The sequence below is a fragment of the Carettochelys insculpta genome, chromosome 6 (assembly GCF_033958435.1).
Source record: "Carettochelys insculpta isolate YL-2023 chromosome 6, ASM3395843v1, whole genome shotgun sequence".
Taxonomy (NCBI): domain Eukaryota; kingdom Metazoa; phylum Chordata; order Testudines; family Carettochelyidae; genus Carettochelys; species Carettochelys insculpta.
This window is the reverse complement of record NC_134142.1, coordinates 100,223,086-100,240,777: the sequence shown is the minus strand read 5'-3', so window position 1 is coordinate 100,240,777 and position 17,692 is coordinate 100,223,086. Positions and strand designations below refer to the sequence as shown.

Sequence of the window (17,692 nt, the reverse complement as noted above, 5' to 3'; positions counted from 1 at the left end):
TAAGATGTTGCTGAAGGAAAAATCTGAAATCTTGAATGCTATTTTCATTTTATCATACAGTATTTGTGCATTTTATAAAATATAAATTATTATACACATCCATACTTCATCTTTCTAATCTTTGCTTAGAGCGGAGTAGTGGAGTGCCGAAGGATGTCCTGCCCCCCTCTGAACTGTTCTCCCGACACCCTCCCAGTGCACATGGGAGGCCAGTGCTGCAAAATATGCAAGTGTAAGTACATTAAATTTGATATTTTCCTCCTATTTCCTATTTAAGTGGAATCACACCTGTCTTGAAACTAGGAGCAGTTGATTTTCATTCCCCCTCCCTCCACTCTTGATTTTTCACAGGTCCCGATAAATTAATGTAGGGAACATGAGTCATAGTGACAGCTTTGTTTGAACAATGAATAAATAACTATTGGCCAAAAAAATAAAAAGAAGGTATGATTCAGTACTGCATGTTTCTAAGACTATTTCACTGCATTATTCTGGAATTAAAAAGGCCATGCCCTTGTTTGTACCTCTCCAAACAAAAAAGTCTGTCTTCTAGTACTAGCTGTTAAACCCAATTGATATTAATTAGTGCAAAGCAGTTTGGTCTGTATTTTTAAAGAAGGGTAATTACTTAAAATTTGATTGTCACTCTGTTCATAACTGAAGGTTCTTTGGATATTGTGGATTTTTTAAACAGCATAATCAGCAGAATAATGAAAGTTTGCAATCATCTATATCGTGTAGTTTTGTATTTTGTGAGCCATAATAGTTTATGCAGTTTATTTCACGTTGAATGTGGAAAAGAAGACAACAATAAATTCTGTAGTTGGACCAATTTATGAAATTTCCTTCTCTCATCTACAAATGGAAGCCTTACTTGAAATAGAGTGTTTAGCAGTCAGGCCTGAGGGGACAAAGTCAATTGAGCATATGCGTGCTCAAGTAAGTGGGAATAAATTCCTTCCTGCTCTCATGTATAAAGAAAAAGTGAGACCTTTTTCACTTCTCACCAACCTAGAATTGTGTGCAGAGCTCTTCTCCGTTCAGACTAGTCAGTGATGTCACTGTTGTCTGACAAGTTTCAGCGGTGTAGCTGTGTTATTCTGTATCTGCAAAAACAGCAAGAAGTCCTGTGACACCTTATAGATTAACAGATATTTGGAGCATACGCTTTCATGGGCAAAGTGGGTCTTTGACCATGAAAGTTTATGCTCCAAAATATGTTGGTTTATAAGGTACCACAGGACTTTCTTGTTGTTTTTGCTGTTGGCTGAATTAGAGTTCATTAGAAACCAAAAATAACACTTTTATCCTTCTAGAAAATAATCAAGTTGTCATTGTTTGATTTCCCCCTTTCAACTTCAAGTGGACATTCATGAATCTTGTCCAAAAAGTATACACCTATTCTGCCTCATAATGAACAGGTGCACAGCTTTCACCTTTTTTCCTCCATTATACACAGGTCTATAAGTAATCAGTGCACAGAAGGACAAATTACTTTTTATAAAACTTGTGGATGAGGCCCCAACTCCTAGCTTTCATCCCACAGAGCACAAATACAAGTGACTAACCTGCTGAGAGTTTGTGGAGGGTTCTTTTCGTGGCTCTAAGAGCTTGAGGCTGTGCTTTTTCTTATGTGTGCTTAGCAACAAATGCCAGCCAGAATTTGGCTCAGAGAAATTCTGAAGGACTAAACTGTAGATTGAATGTGATTCCCAAAGTGTAGATTCTGTTTCTGATTCTATAATGGAAAGATGAACAAACTCACACTTAGCCAGTGATTGGCACCAAACGCCACTAGTTATCCTGACAAGGACTCAGCATGTCAGTCAATGGAAAACGATGTACGAAAGTTGATTGAAATTGATTGTAAATGCCAGCTCCTTGACAGAATGATATGCTAGGGCCACAGTTAATCATTTTGGGGTATGCAGTGGCAGCTATTGAGGCTATTCACATTATTACACTGTGGGTGCTGATTTCTCTGAAGTTTCCCCATTTAGTCCTGGATAGGACCATCAATTGTAATTTTCTGTTTCTAGGAGTTATTGAACAGCTTGATGGTTCTCTTTTGAAACAAAATACCAAGCAGTTCTCATATATTAAATGTTTAGTGGTTTTAAAATGGGTGTTCCTTCTTTCTTTTCTACCATCTCGTGTTAACCCTTCCAAACCAGCATTTGGACGAAAGGCCAAAACTATATTCGAAGCCCATATCTAGTTAAAAAAAAAAAAAATGCATGGAGGATAGGTCCATCATTGGTTATAAGCCAGGATGTGGTGTGTCTATCTTTTGTTTGCCAGAAGCTGGGAATGAGAGGCAGGGAATGAATTGTTCCCTCTGGGGCACCCAGCATTGGCCACTGTTGAAAGACAAGATACCGGGCTAGAAGGACCTATGCTCTGACTCATTATAGCCATTCTTATGTTCTGTGTCTCTTCTCAGTTGTAAAATTCTTTTTCTCATTTGTTCAGTGGAAGTTCTACTTAAGTTACAGGCTGTCAGGTGAGACAATAGCAAGAGTAAAAGTACCTCGGTCTAGTTCACCTTTCCCAAAATATTCATCCTGATGCAATCTAGACACGCTGTCGTGATCTAGTCTGTTTCTCTCAAGAAAGTTGAGCTCATATTGAACAATGTAAGGCCACATCCAAATTTTCAAAAGAACTCCTGGGTTGTCTTTTTGGATACCTTAATATAGTAGATTTTTCAGAAGTGCTCAGACTGTATCTTCTCACAGTGGAAGTTGAGTTCTTTAGAAAATCTGGTTGTTTTGTTTACATGTGAGAGTTTAGACTCTCCCATTTCCAGTAATCTGAACATAGAGATTTCTGAAAAGCAGAATAGTGTCTGAAAGACATCATGGATTATTCTAGCATTTAGATATACCTGGCTGGTAAATGTTGCAAAAAAATCAAAAGTAACTTATTAAGTAATACCTCTTTGGCATCAGAAGGAAGGGATGTATACTTCTCATCACAGCATGGAAGAAGGCAGGTATGGTGGGACCATTACTGGATGAGCTGTAAACAGCTTCACTGAGAAACAACAATTTGAATTGTCTTGGTTCTGTTGTCAAATGTCAAGTCTTATTGATTTATAGCAAGGGTAGGCAACATTTTTGGGGTCAGGGCCACTGACCCACAAAAAACTCTGTTGAAGGTCACATGCAAGTGAGAAGTGGAATACCCTCTTCCCCCCAAAAAAACCCATAGCCTCACAGATTTGGCCTCCAAAAGAGAAGCAGAAATAAGATATTCACTTTGCTACCCTCAAGCTCCACCCTAGGGCCTAGGGGGACTGGGGCTAGTACATTTTTGTGAACAAAATGAGCAATTCAGTGCATGGGAAGGGGGCTGCTGGGGAGCAGGCTGGGGACACCTGAATGGGAGGGTGGGTGCAGAAGTGAACTGGGCAGGGGGAGGGTGCAGGAGGATGCTGGGGCTGGGGGTCTGGGGTCTGGATGGGAAGGCATACGGAGCCTAAAATAAGGGGGTGGGGGCACTTGGGAGCACTCTCCAATACTCCAGAAGAGAATAGTATCAATATGAACCAGGTGTCATGGACTTTACCAATGATGCGCAGAGTGTGTATGAGATCAGTGAGCCTCCTAGTGTGTGTGTGTGTGTGTGTGTGTGTATACGCATACCTAGAATTCTTGGTTAAATAGCGCATGCTTACTTTGGATTCCACTTGGAGCATTTCTCTGTGTTCCTTAGAATGTAAAATTAACTGGTGGCAGTCACCTCAGAATGGTCACTGTTTGGACCCATCAAGCTTACGTGGATGCCATCTATTAGTGGATCAGTTTTTCCATAAAATATTAGAAATTTTAAGAAGAAACTAAACATGTGTCTGCAACAAGATGGCCACCTTTATCTAGCTAAAGAATAGGGGTGGCCCAGAGAGTGATAAGATCTTGAAATAAATGCGTCTTTTCACAGCAGTGGAGAAGCATCTGGCATAGGCAGAGGGACATATTTGGCAGTTAATAATAGCAGTACACTTAGCAGTTGGTTGCATAAGCAAGCCAGCTGTCTTGATATCAGTTGCACCTGTGAGAATGGAAATGAAAAGTTCCTGGAATTCCAGGCTCACTGTTGCCATGAGTGTGCTAAAAATTGTTCTTGTTTGCTACACAGAAGAATTGGAAAGAAATTCTCTGTCAGCAGGTACAAGGAAACACCGGCTTGGGAAACAGGTGCCTTTTCGTGATCTTGGGTTTTGGAGCTACTTTGTCCATGACTCTCCACTGCTACAGAGACAGTGATGAACCAAGATGATGATTGTATTCTGGATTAACTGATTCTTTGAATTCTTGTAACTTGGAGAGCAGGACCCATGATGTTGCTCAGCATAGATAATGGTTATTTAACTTATGTCTTTCATACTGGAATGGATTTTCCCAGGCCTTCATGCTCACTTATTAATCCCGATGCATTTACTCAATCCCCATTATAATAATATCTGAGAACCTCAGAATTAGTCATGGATCTCATCATCACAACTTCCCTGTGAATAAAATTTGTGACACACACATGGCGTACCAGTTGTACCATTGGGGAACAGAGGCATAGGGTAAATTAAGTGATCTGTCCAAGATCACATTGGAAGGCTGGGAACTGAATACTTTTTTGTTCACTAGATGATTCCTGAACTCTGGAGATAGCAACATTTGTCACCAAATAGCTATTTCTCATTTAGAGGGATATTTGGAGAATCCCCATTCGCTCTAGAAAGCTATCTGTCTTTTTGCTAAGCAACATGGGAGCTTTTAAGGGCTGTTTAGCTCAACAGCTTAGGCACAAAAGAAGGAAGGTGTAAATGCCTGCAGTTCATTATATGGTGCCTGGGGAAAAATAGAGCAAGTTTTTTCAAGTCACATGCCAATGCACTCCATTATAAAAGTTAGTCCAGCTAATCAAGCTAATTGTTAGCTTGGTTTTGCTCCTAGAAAAGGTACAGGTTCTGTCTGTCCCTCCTTTGAGCCTTGGCATGAACCCTCCTTGTTCCATGTGTTTATTAACATTGTTTCTGTTAGTGATGTACGTGATTTTTTTTCACTATTTAGAGTGGGCAAGTTTCAGGCTTTGTCTATTTTGGAACCATTTCTGTAGTTCCACAGGGCAAAGCTGTATCAAGGATTCTAACCTCATTTGTCCCCAGGTACAATGAGAAGACTTAATTAAAACCCATGAACCTGTTGTTCTCTTCACATTCTGTGCCTCAGTGTCTGTCTGGCTGGTTCTGAAGTGCTTTAAATAACCTGATGCAGACATATAGTAATACAAATGTACTGTATTTAATCTTTGGGATGACTATGCTATGAGTGATTCTGTTAATGAAATGGGTCTGGTATCTACTAAATAATGCTTTATTCCTGTTACCACGTCAGGGAATTAATAGGCTAGTTTGTCATTAGAGGTATTGTGTTTCATAATAATGGTTTTTTTTAGTGAATTTACTGTTGTACTCAAGATAAATGAAAGCAGTCAACACTGCCAAGTGAAGGCAAAGTGACTACATCATATTTACCACAGTAGGTCCATGTTTGCATATGTATCAATGTATTTTTACTTAAATTTCTACATTCATTTGCTACTAAACTATTCATTTTTATTTATTTTTAAATTATAGCCAAGTGTATCTATGGAGGGAGAGTGTTAGCAGAAGGTCAGAAAGTTTTAACCAAGAGCTGCAGGGAATGCAGAGTAAGTTTAATCTTACTAATTTCTCTTATTTTTTAAATAAGTATGCAATGCCCATAAATTACCATGATAACCTGTTATATTACTTTAGGCTCCTTTCAGGCGTATGTAGTATCCAGTGTTTTCTAATGTTGGTGTAACTTCAGTGGAAGCCATACGCACACAGACAAATGTGGAACATAGCTTATTTAGGGTAGTAAGTAATTTAGCGGAGAATGTACCTTTTCCCATGCTCCTTATCTAGATTTTGGGAAGAGGTGCCATTTCAAGGCCAGAGTCTGACCTCATCCACATTGGCTTAAATCCTTGGAGTTACTTTTGATTTGGACAGGTGTAACAGGAAGTTTCCGCCCCTAATTTAAACCCTGACTTCTTGCATGTTGAAAATTTAGAAGGTGCTTAAATGTTTTGCTGGGTTGGAGCCTTGATATACTGAGTCACAGTACTTCTGTGGAGTAACACCTCTGCATGTGAATAACCCCATATAAGGAAGCCTAAGTTTGCATTTTGGAAAAGTTGTAGTCCATGTTTCTCAGTAGAATATGTCTGAACTCTCACATAAGTAATTTAAATGGAGCTGCTCCAGATTACATCAGCAGATTTTAACCTTTGTACACATTTTCTTACTGTAGAAATAAGGCCAAATGAAATCCTGGAGATGCCAGCTGATTCTTTGTAGGCTTCAGGGTCAGTAGCCACAGAAAATGGGGAAATTTTAGGAAGCTGTTGTTAATGTGAAGCAAATATGGTCAGACTTAGCCTCTTGTCTTTTCTGTGATTCTCTAATAAAGACATAAGCTTAGTCTGAATTGGTTATGAGCTTTTTCTGAATGATATGATCCATAATCTCTTTATTTCTTGCCGTGTTTTTGACTTATCAGTACTTGCTGTTTTGTACAGTGCTGTACTGTGCCTTTCCTGATATTATTGCTTTGACTGGTATGGAATAGGTGGTCAGTTATAGCCAGTACCTTTGCAGCGGGGTTAGTTTGATAAAATGACTGACAGTGATCACTCAGTTCACTGGTTCTTTTCTCACTTATGCTGCTGTAATTCCATTGACTCTTGTGGGACACTTTACAGCAGTGCAAGTGGGATGAGGATCAGTCCTAATGTCTCAGTTACTTCCCCTCTTTTCATGTGGGCACCCACATAACATGGAATGTGCTGTTTCCTCCTGTAGGATGCCCTTCCTCTTTGCCTCCACTGAAGCATGTTCCCCCTTACATGTGAACACAAAACTTAACACCTATGGATAAATAAAGTATAACTGTGTAGCAGAGAGCTTAGAACTCAGCAGTTCTCAAATGTGGGACTCAAACCCAAAGGAGGTTGGAGTGGTGTGGCCAGGAGGAGTAAAGTTTGCTCATTCTTTTACGATCCCTGCCTGCTGTCACATATCTTTCATACCTTGGGCATTGTCCAATTTTGCCAGCCTCTAGAATTTAAAAATCATGAGTCTGACCATAAAAATCAGGAGTTTATTAAAAGAAATTTCAGATGCTCTTATTTGCCTTCTGGTATCTGAGCCTTAAAGGTGCACTTAGGTCACCTCTTCAAGCTTTTGTCTGCAACCCTTAAGGCTAGAAATGTATTTTTTAAATAATGAAAGCTTGTCTAATCTCTTGATTTCAGCATCTGAAGCACAGTGCTAGAACGTGGGTGAGACTTGCAATATCACGGTAACATTTGGCAGCACTACTGGCAAAGCTGCTGCCTCAAGGTGTCCTGTAGACAGGACTGGATGTCACACATGCAGCAAGTCATGGGGAAACTACATGACTCGAGCTGCAGCTGGGCCAATAGGGCTGCTGTGTCTCCTACTGAGCAGGCAACAGGTGTCTTCTCAGTTTTCCTCTTGGTCTTCTGTCTCTGTCCTTTGCTGGCTCCTAGACTGCTGGAGACAGCAGAGAGGAATAAAGTGGCAACGGTAGTGTTATCCAAGTCCTTCTGCTGAAAATCAGGCGCTTGCCCAAAACTGAGGCACCGAATTACAGGTCATGTTTAAGAGTCTTGGCCATCTAACCTCCCTGCTTTGTCTCATTGGTAATTCAGTTATCAACACAGCATATAGAAGATATAAAATATCTAAAAGCTAATACACAAACCTCATGTAAAGCAGGAAAAAACCTTAAAATATTTTATTAATTTATTTAATTACTGCAAGTACTTATGCAGATTCAGAGAAGGAAAAACATAGGTGAAATAGTTTAAGCATGGTCTGTTCTTTAAACTGTGGGAGTGAAAATGTCCAGTAAATTAATTTTATGTTTGATATTATAGTTTCAAAATTGAATGAAGCTTGCTGCCTATTGCTTTACTACTGTTGTTACTAAAGATCACTAGAGTTCTGGGTAGAAAACTGCGTCCCTTGCCATCGGATACACTTTCATCAGTGTCATTTCTTTTAACATTTTGTTTCCAGAATGGAGTCTTAGTAAAACTAACAGAGACCTGCGCTCCATTGAACTGCTCTGAAAAAGATCACATTCTTCCAGAGAACCAGTGCTGCAGTGTTTGCAGAGGTAAGCAATACATGCTTGGATGCAATGTTGTCCCAGAGTAATTTCTGGGATATCTTGTAATGAATCATTTGTTTTTATTTGATGAAACACTGGCTACTTACTTAAGCATGTACCTGGAAACAGTGTTCTTCATAAACCAGCCTGTGCTTGTCCTTTGGGAGAGAAAAGTTATCATGGACAGTGTAGTAACTTTTCTAGGCGAAAAAGGACAGTGGACCCAGTGTCTCAAGTTGCCTACTGATCCCAGTGAAGGATCAGTTACAATGAAAATCGGTATGTTGTGAGATGGTAGGTTAAGATCTGAATGTCCAGAGGTTGAAGATGTTTGAATATGGAATTTTGGGTTGGCCTTTTGTAGAAGTAAGAGCTAATGTGAAGTTCATATCTTAGTCCAGCTCCAGCTTTGAGGGTGCTTGGATTTGAGGTTTTCTTTAGGCATATTTACTTAAGGGAAAGTTCCATATTGCTCATTAAAGTACAACTCTGTTTCTAACTCTATATCTAGATACATAGCTGGCAAGAACCAAGCTTTAGTCAATAAATATTGAATTAGTATATATGTGTATAATTAAATATTCACTGCCAAGGCAAGCAACAGCATGCAATAGTAGTGGCCTATGCTTTTGAACCAGCTTATAAGATTGGTTCCTAAGCATATAGACATCATTAATTTTTACTCAGTGTTTAGAAACATCTGTAGTGGTTGCAGTGAGCAGTAAATGTTGCAGCTGCCTCTCTCTGAGGGGGTCACTGTCTTAATGAGCCTTTGTAGCAGATGGCCCAATTTGATCTAGTGCGGGTTCGTTGCTTAAAAGCATTGGAAATCTGCAAACTTCGAAGAAAAGATGACTTCTGGAACGAGAGAGTTAGGTTCTGTGTTGTTGTTATTATTGTGGGCACTCTTTTTAGGTAGTCGCCCTAGATGTGTTATGTTATTTTATATAGTTCATATCTGCAGGTGGTCTTCAGACATAAAAGAAGGAAAAGCACTGCCACTGCTAAGAACTCTGATTTCTAGTGGTTTCAAATGGTGAGGCTGATATTTAGTCCGAGTCAGTATTATCAGGCTGTTAAGGTGGCAGCTCCCTCTGTTTGTTTTTTTTTGTTGTTGTTTGGTTTTTCTTCTTTAAATTCATTTTGTTTCACTTACAAGTGGATATACTGAAAAAATATTTAATATATTAAGCTGGAATTTTTCTTTAAATAGAACAAATCTTCTGCTTGGTTATTCTGTGCATCGGTTTACAAAACCTGAAGAAATAGCAGAGTATGATAATGTGTAGGGCTTCAACTCCCACAAGTATGAAAACATGGGGAGGATGTGATTCTCTGCTGGTTTGATCTGCAATATGTTACTACACTATCCCCGGTTCAGCAAAACATTTAAAAACTTGTTTGGGGCACCCAGTAATCTGCAGAGTTGCCTGCTTTTTGAGCCTATATTCTACTTTTATTGTGTGTGTGACACCTTTGGGGTCAAACTTGAAGTGTGATATTTAATATAGTCCTTGGGAATCATTGCATTAACTGAAATTCTTAATGGATTGTTGGAGCAAATGTGCAAGGAACCATACAGTAATTGACATTTGTCTTTCAAAATATATTTACTCTAGAAAACTTTTCTTTAAAAAAAGTTGGCTTTTCCAGTGGATGTTTATCAGTAACTGATAAAATTATCATCCATAGTTTAATGGTAAATCAATTAATTTGCACTTGTTGACCTGTAGAGCAAGTCTTCATCTTTGCAAGTGCCTGCCACTTTGTTTTCATGAGGATTCAGTCATTTTATTATAAGTGCTTGTTTAGAACAGCAATGGGTACTATGAAATAGGTAGGTTCTTACTTTACACCTATCTATTCCTGTTGTTTGCTTCTCCCCCTTTTCTTCTGCCCTACTACACATTAATTCATCCAAAACTACTTATGGTCAGATTACATCCCTGCTGCCTGAATTTTTGCAGTTAAAATGATACATTTGGCAGTTGTGCAATGCTGGTTGCTGAACTACAGCGAAAGAATTTATAGGCTAGTGACTGAATAAGTTAGGGGAAAGGGAGAAAAGAAGGAAAAATATGATAGCACTGTGTTCTTACACTATACTTGTCTGCCAAAGAGGTTTGCATAGTGGATATCTTTGTACTAATGAAGTGCCTTGGATAATATATGATACTCCATGGCTACGTCTACACGTGAAGCCAACATCGAAATAGCTTATTTCGACGTAGCAACATCGAAATAGGCTATTTCGATGAATAACGTCTACACGTCCTCCAGGGCTGGCAACGTCAATGTTCAACTTCAATGTTGCGCGGCACCACATCGAAATAGGCGCTGTGAGGGAACGTCTACACGCCAAAGTAGCACACATCGAAATAAGGGCGCCAGGCACAGCTGCAGACAAGGTCACAGGGCGGACTCAACAGCAAGCCGCTCCCTTAAAGGGCCCCTTCCAGACACAGTTGCACTAAACAACACAAGATCCACAGAGCCAACAACTGGTTGCAGACCCCGTGCCTGCAGCATGGATCCCCAGCTGCCTCAGCAGCAGCCAGAAGCCCTGGGCTAAGGGCTGCTGCCCACGGTGACCATAGAGCCCCGCAGGGGCTGGAGAGAGAGCATCTCTCAACCCCCCAGCTGATGGCCGCCATGGAGGACCCGGCAATTTCGACGTTGCGGGACGCGGATCGTCTACACGGTCCCTACTTCGACGTTGAACGTCGAAGTAGGGCGCTATTCCGATCCCCTCATGAGGTTAGCGACTTCGACGTCTCGCCGCCTAACGTCGAAGCTAACTTCGAAATAGCGCCCGACGCGTGTAGCCGCGACGGGCGCTATTTTGAAGTTAGTGCCGCTACTTCGAAGTAGCGTGCACGTGTAGACACAGCTCATGAGAGAAGAAAAATCTGTTTACATAGATTCACATTGTGAGTCAGCAAAGTACTGGTGAAATACTCTAATAGACCCACCTGGTTGACTTGCTACTCACCCATTATTGTTGAAAATGGTTAGAGTAATTACTGCTTATGATTGTTTCTTTTTTGTCCTCTTTCCATTCCTCAACTTTCCCTGAGATGCAGGAGTGTGCTGAACAGACCCATGTACTGGATCTGGTCCTGACCAATTATAAGTAATATACCTAGCTATGTGGGTTGCTCACCTGACAATGCATCAGGCAGATGTTTGGTATAAAATTACAGTTGTAGTGTATTGTTGACTTTTGGGAAAATTCACAGCTGTTCCATTAGACCCAAATAAGTTGATTTAGAATCAAAGAAGAATATTCATCACTAAGTAAACAAATTTGTAAATTATTTTCCACAAATCTTTATAACTTTAGTAGTCACTTTAGGTTTATTTTGAGTGCCAAAAGGCAAATACAATAACAGTAAAACAGTTTGGCAAAAATTTGCTGTGCCTCTTTTAAGTGTTGGTCTCTTGGCTAGAGATACTGAGAAATTTTGAATGGTAGCTTGCATCCCATCTCTTTCTCTTGTTCAGTGAGTGATTCAATTAATTTTCCAAGAGAACTTTGCTGCTACTTGGTTTCTTTTGTGTCCCCAACCCCAGCTAACCCAGAGTATTCCATCATCTTATCCTTGAGAGAGTGGGGGATGGATAATAATGAAGAGGTGAGAAACACTCAATTTCTATGTAAAGTAATTTGTGTTCAGTACCCAGTAATATGGTTTGGCTGATGGGTTTAGATTAGCTGCTGACACTGGTTGGCAGCAATTGTAGAATACTCCTGATAAACTGAAATGTGCATTTCATTGAAGAAAACATTGGTATAATACAAAAATATGCCTTCTGTCACCCTTACATTTGGGTTTTTTTTTAAGTTTGAGTTTTCAATTGCAGCTCAAGGAGGCTCTTCACTTAGCATGTTTCTCATTTCTCCCTGTCTAGCTGAGACACTCAGGATTTTTCTGTCTGGAATTGAAAATGAGAGCATTTTGGTTCCTCAGAAACAAATATCAAACATTTCATAGCATTCCTGTGGGACTTTGAGCTATCTTAATTTTTATTAGGGCTCTGACAGAGTTTGAAAAATATGAATTAGTTGTTTCCTACACGTAAGGACAAGAATACATAAGATTTAGAAAGTGCTCTTTAACATACTAACTTATTAAAACTTATAACACTCTTGTGTTGGTATATAGCTTATAACACTCTTGTGTTGCTATATAGCTACCACACAAATGAGTTTAAACAATTTCCGCACACATTAAGAAAATTAGGAAGGATTTTGTTTGATGTCACACCTCTGAGCTCAGGGTACACAATCTCCAAACATGCGAAAGAGTCTAGTGGCCTACTCATGGCCTAATAATACTACTTCACATAATAAAAGACTAAAGTTGCTAATTTACAATTACGATTCTTCATCTGAGTTAGTCCTCTGATGTTCAAGCTTATGGAATAACAGTTGAAGCAGATGAGAGTTTGTAACTGTTTTGAGGGTAAAATGCCTCTTGACCTGTAGAACGTTGATCGACCCCTGCAAATGGAGCATCACCTGGCCTTAAATACAAATTAAAAGCCTCAGAAGTGTAGAACAAGCTATGAGAGTATGACTGCTCCAGGATAATGTATAGGGCAGCAGGTGGTAGATTCTGGGAGTCATGAGATAGATAGCCAGGAATACTGGAAATTGTAGTGATACCATCAGCAAAACATCTAGGAAAACTCCAGAAAGGGATGAGACTTCTCAGAGATGACCATGAAAGTTAAACAGAGATGTGGATAGATTGCCTCCAGCCCAATAAAAGGGGAGTTAAGCATATAGGTATTTTTGAAAAACCCACTAGGTTCTTCTTTACATCTTCAGGGACTTAACTATTAATTTGGCCTGCAGAGCCATATCTACAAGGGTGTATATAGGCTTCTAACTTCCTTTGAAGTCCATGGAGGTGACGAGGTTAAATTCATGTATGGATCTGGATGTCAGTGTCTAACTTTAGATAACATACTTTGAAATTGTTAGTACTAGAATATTGTGCTGTTCCTTCCTGGCACCACATTGGTGATGAGTTCATGGCCTGAAGTATGAAATTTGATTACTTTTGTAGTTTTAATTTATTGGTCGCTATGCAGTCAAACAGCTTCAAAAGGCACTCCCCATTTAATAGAAATAGTAATAAAAACACACAAGTTTGTTCTTTAGTGAGGAAAAAAATCAATTGTAGATCAAGCAACCAACAGCATTGAAAGAGGAGTTAGTAATATGACCAAAATATTTGGAAAAAGAAAGATCATCCAGATACTCTTTTAATCATTTAATCCCTCTTATGATAATATTTAGTTTTATTTAGAATATCTTGAATGACTTTGGGCTGTTCTACATATTTGTAGTGGTTCTGCCATTTTTTTGCAGGGGAGGGGAGAATTGGTCCTTGACATCTGTTGTGGATGCATTCATCTGCGCTTTTAACTCATGCTCATTTGCCTTGTCAACTGTCTTAGACAGAAATTAGTTGATTATCAGTTTGGTTTTAAGATTTTGTTTCTGTTTAAATCCTCTGTAAGTGCCTTCAGGCTGGGATACAATTATTTTCTTTTTAATCATTTTCTTATGTCTAGGGAATGGCCAACAATATTGGATCAGACATTCTGGAATATTATGAAAGCTTGACAGTTAATTTTTTCCTTATCTAATATAGGTGTATGAATTCTGTTGTTCTGTTAGAAGCTGGGAATTCCATGATCACATGGCAATTCAGTTGATGGTTTCTATTGGTCTAGATCTCTGCACAAATTCATTTTTCCTTTAAAACACCGAGTCAAAATTTGCTGTTGGCATTCATTTGATCCATGAATACATTAGTACAGAGCTTTTTTGTAAAATGAAAAGGAGCTGACGCTTAGCTGGCTCCCTTCCCCCACCCCACCATCCCCAGCCAATCCTATGGCTGGAGCTGCTGAGTTGCCAGTACTCAGTACTGGCAAGTACCAGGACAAAAAAAAGCACTGGATCTGTAGCAACTCTAATTCATCCAAGTATTGAAATTTATGCTTAGGTCCATCTCTGTATAGTAAAGTACTCAAGCACCTACTTAATCAATGGAGGTTAGGCATGTGCCTAACTTTAAGCATGTGCTCAAAGTTCTTTGCTTAATCAGAGCCTCTAGAGGTGAGAAAATCATAAGAAACCTCATTTTTCCACAGTATGTTCATGCAGCAGGTGCCCATAATTTGGCTGCTTGCAGGAAGCTTTCAGAAGCAGTCAGGCAAAAGCTGTTAGCAGTTCTTCAGGTTCCAGAGAGTCTAGTATTAAAGTAGGGATGTTTTCATTCCCCTACACCCACATCCACAGCAGCAGAGAGGTATGTGCCGAGAAGAGGCCTAACTGCATTTCGTACGTGTGTTCTGGCATGTTAAAACTACTCTACATGTGTAGAGGAATAATTCCTGCAGAGTCCCTGTACAGGTGAAGCTCTGAATCTGACTCTCAAAATCACAGTGCAGCACTTAATATTTTGAACCTAAATGTACATTTCTTGGCTTCTTTGTATCAAATTTTAATTTGTTCTATAAAAACTTAGTGAAATATGATGTGAAAAAAATAATACACTTTCACAAAGATATCTTGCCACTTCCTGCTTCTTAAGGTTCTTGCCAACTTTAATCAAGTGCTGTGGGAAATGAAAAGATGAGGCTGGCAGCAGGTTTTAAAATCTAGGTCTGACAATCATGCTTCACAAGTCACTTGCAATAACAAACGTTAAGCCAATACACAGATGGAGTATGGTATACTTGTTTAATTAGGAATTCATAGTGACACAATAAGAGAGAGTTCTCTAGAGTCTCTAATTAAATGTCGTTGTTAGAGAACTAGAGCATTATTTGTTTTTGTTATGACATTTTATCATGGTTTGTAAGCCTGGAGAGAAGAGAGAGGCTGATTTTGAAAAGAATTGAATCTGACTGTTATCAACTAGAAGGTGAACAATGAATCGAGGCCTTGCATTGAGAACTCTTAAAAAGGTAGCAAGTGTCTGAGATCGATAACTAGGAGACTGCACTTCTGTGTAAAATTAAGAAGTGAGAGAGTCCTGTTGAAATCTCATCTGGTACTGAGAACTTGAGGTCTTTGGAGAAAATTCTGATTTAGAGATGAACAGTTGGAGAAATGATGAGCAGATGAATCTCCAACTACCAATTCCTGACTGACCAGAAAGCACATGTAAGAAAACAAGTATGTTGAATGTAAAAACTTTATTAATCCGTATATAAATGCGAATGCACATACATAAGAACAGTAACACATTTCAACATTTGGAATGAGGTAGATGAGCCTGATACTCAGCAACTGAATGTGCTATGCCTCTCTGCCCATCTTTGCACACCCCAGTACATGTAGCAGTAAATCCCTAGCATAGTGTTTTTAGCCCAGTTAAAATAAAGCATTTTCCTATGTAGGAATATGAAGGGGGTTTAACACTCTAGGTAATGAAATGATGGTGATGGCCTTAGTGATTTTATGTGACACAGCAAATGTTACGGAATTCTTTGTCTCTAGCATGGTAGCTAAAGAGCAAACAGAATTTTAATTGATTAACCCTAGTGAAAGGGTAGAAATTAGGTGTTGTATGGATCAGTTTGGATAGATGGACTTATTGTTTGGCAGTGATTATAATTGCAAAGGGAAAAGCGAGTGGTCAAATCCTTTGAGGGCTCAAATGGGCAAAATCAAAAGCATGGTGCCCTTTTACATCAGTACAGATGCCAGCCAGGGTAAATGAGGTTTATTTGGAAAACCTGAGTGTGTTTTACCAGACTGTGAAATGAACATAGACTGGAAAGAGTATTAGCAATTTTATCAAAGGGGGGAAAAAACCCAAGAAACAAAAATAAAAGAACACATATTTTGTCGAAGGCAGGATAATAGTGAAAGAAAGCCATCTTTTATCACTGATTGCTATTAATAAGATTAGTCAGAATATAAGACATTGGCTACGTCTACACGTGAAGCCAACATCGATGTAGCAACATCGAAATAGGCTATTTAGATGAGTAACGTCTACACGTCCTCCAGGGCTGGCAACGTCGATGTTCAACTTGGACGTTGCGCGGCACCACATCGAAATAGGCGCTGCGAGGGAACGTCTACATGCCAAAGTAGCACACATCGAAATAAGGGTGCCAGGCACAGCTGCAGACAGGGTCACAGGGCAGACTCAACAGCAAGCTGCTCCCTTAAAGGGCCCCTCCCAGACACAGTTGCACTAAACAACACAAGATCCACAGAGCCGACAACTGGTTGCAGACCCTGTGCCTGCAGCATGGATCCCCAGCTGCCTCAGCAGCAGCCAGAAGCCCTGGGCTAAGGGCTGCTGCCCACGGTGACCATAGATCCCCGCAGGGGCTGTAGAGAGAGCGTCTCTCAACCCCTCAGCTGATGGCCGCCATGGTGGACCCCGCAATTTCGAAGTTGCGGGACGTGCAACGACTACACGGTCCCTACTTCGACGTTGAACGTTGAAGTAGGGCGCTATTCCTATCCCCTCATGGGGTTAGCGACTTCAACGTCTCACCGCCTAACGTCAAAGTTAACTTCGAAATAGCGCCCGGCACGTGTAGCCGTGACGGGCGCTATTTCAAAGTTAGTGCCGCTACTTCGAAGTAGCGTGCACGTGTAGACACGGCTATTGACACTTAAAGTGCCAAATTTAATGTTATTTTGGCAAGTGAACTCACACTCCAGTGGTGGATGTAAACTTTTCAAGTTGAAAATAAAAGTGCAGTGAAAGGACAAGATACATGCAAGAGCTTTAGTTTATTAATTGGTATTTGGAGCTAATTTTATTTTCAAATATCAGATTTAGCTAATCTTAGAATAAACCCATGAATACTTGCTGGGATTAGATAACAATGCCATTTCTTAGATGCTAAATTCTGCAAAGAAAGTGTAGGTAATTTAAGAGCAAGGATATGAAAAATCTGGTTTACAGGGCCACCGTTAGAGATTTCGGTGTTCTGTGCATGCCGTGATAGGGGATGCAGAGTGAGGGCATGGGCAGTGGGGTGGATGGTGGGGAACAGACTGAGGACAATGGCTCAGTGTTACTGACCAAGATGAGTACAAGCCAAGTTAAGAACTGCCTCTAGAAGTATGAAATCCAGGGGTACAGACTTGGTGGAGGCCGAGGACATAGGTCAGTGAAACTCACCTACGTAGTGACCTTGCTGGTGTATTTATTTTAGAATTTTAGGTCGTCTTGTATTTCTTAGCTGTCCATAGAGGAACTTATGAAGTGTTAGAATCATTAAAGTAGAACTTTTTTGTATGGGGGAACTTTCTGCAATTCCTCTGTAACCAAAATGTGAAGCACTAGAGTGGTACATTTTATGCAAGTCCTAACTGTTCAGTGCTCTAAAAGAACATGGCCATCTTGCAAAAATGAAGTGTAGATTAGAATTATTCTTAATCTAATAGGGATTTATTGGAAGTTCTTGTATAA

The 17,692-nt window shown here is 39.8% G+C and overlaps 1 protein-coding gene across 2 annotated transcripts in view; it reads left to right on the top strand.

The window, feature by feature from the left end:
• NELL1 (neural EGFL like 1) overlaps positions 1 to 17,692 on the top strand; it is a 465,040-nt gene that overhangs the window by 105,166 nt on the left and 342,182 nt on the right. For both annotated transcript variants that reach the window (XM_074999016.1, XM_074999015.1), the window contains exons 9-11: positions 130 to 232; positions 5,636 to 5,709; positions 8,132 to 8,231. In XM_074999016.1, coding sequence (XP_074855117.1) covers positions 130 to 232; positions 5,636 to 5,709; positions 8,132 to 8,231 — 277 coding nt within the window. The remainder of the gene's footprint in view (positions 1 to 129; positions 233 to 5,635; positions 5,710 to 8,131; positions 8,232 to 17,692) is intronic.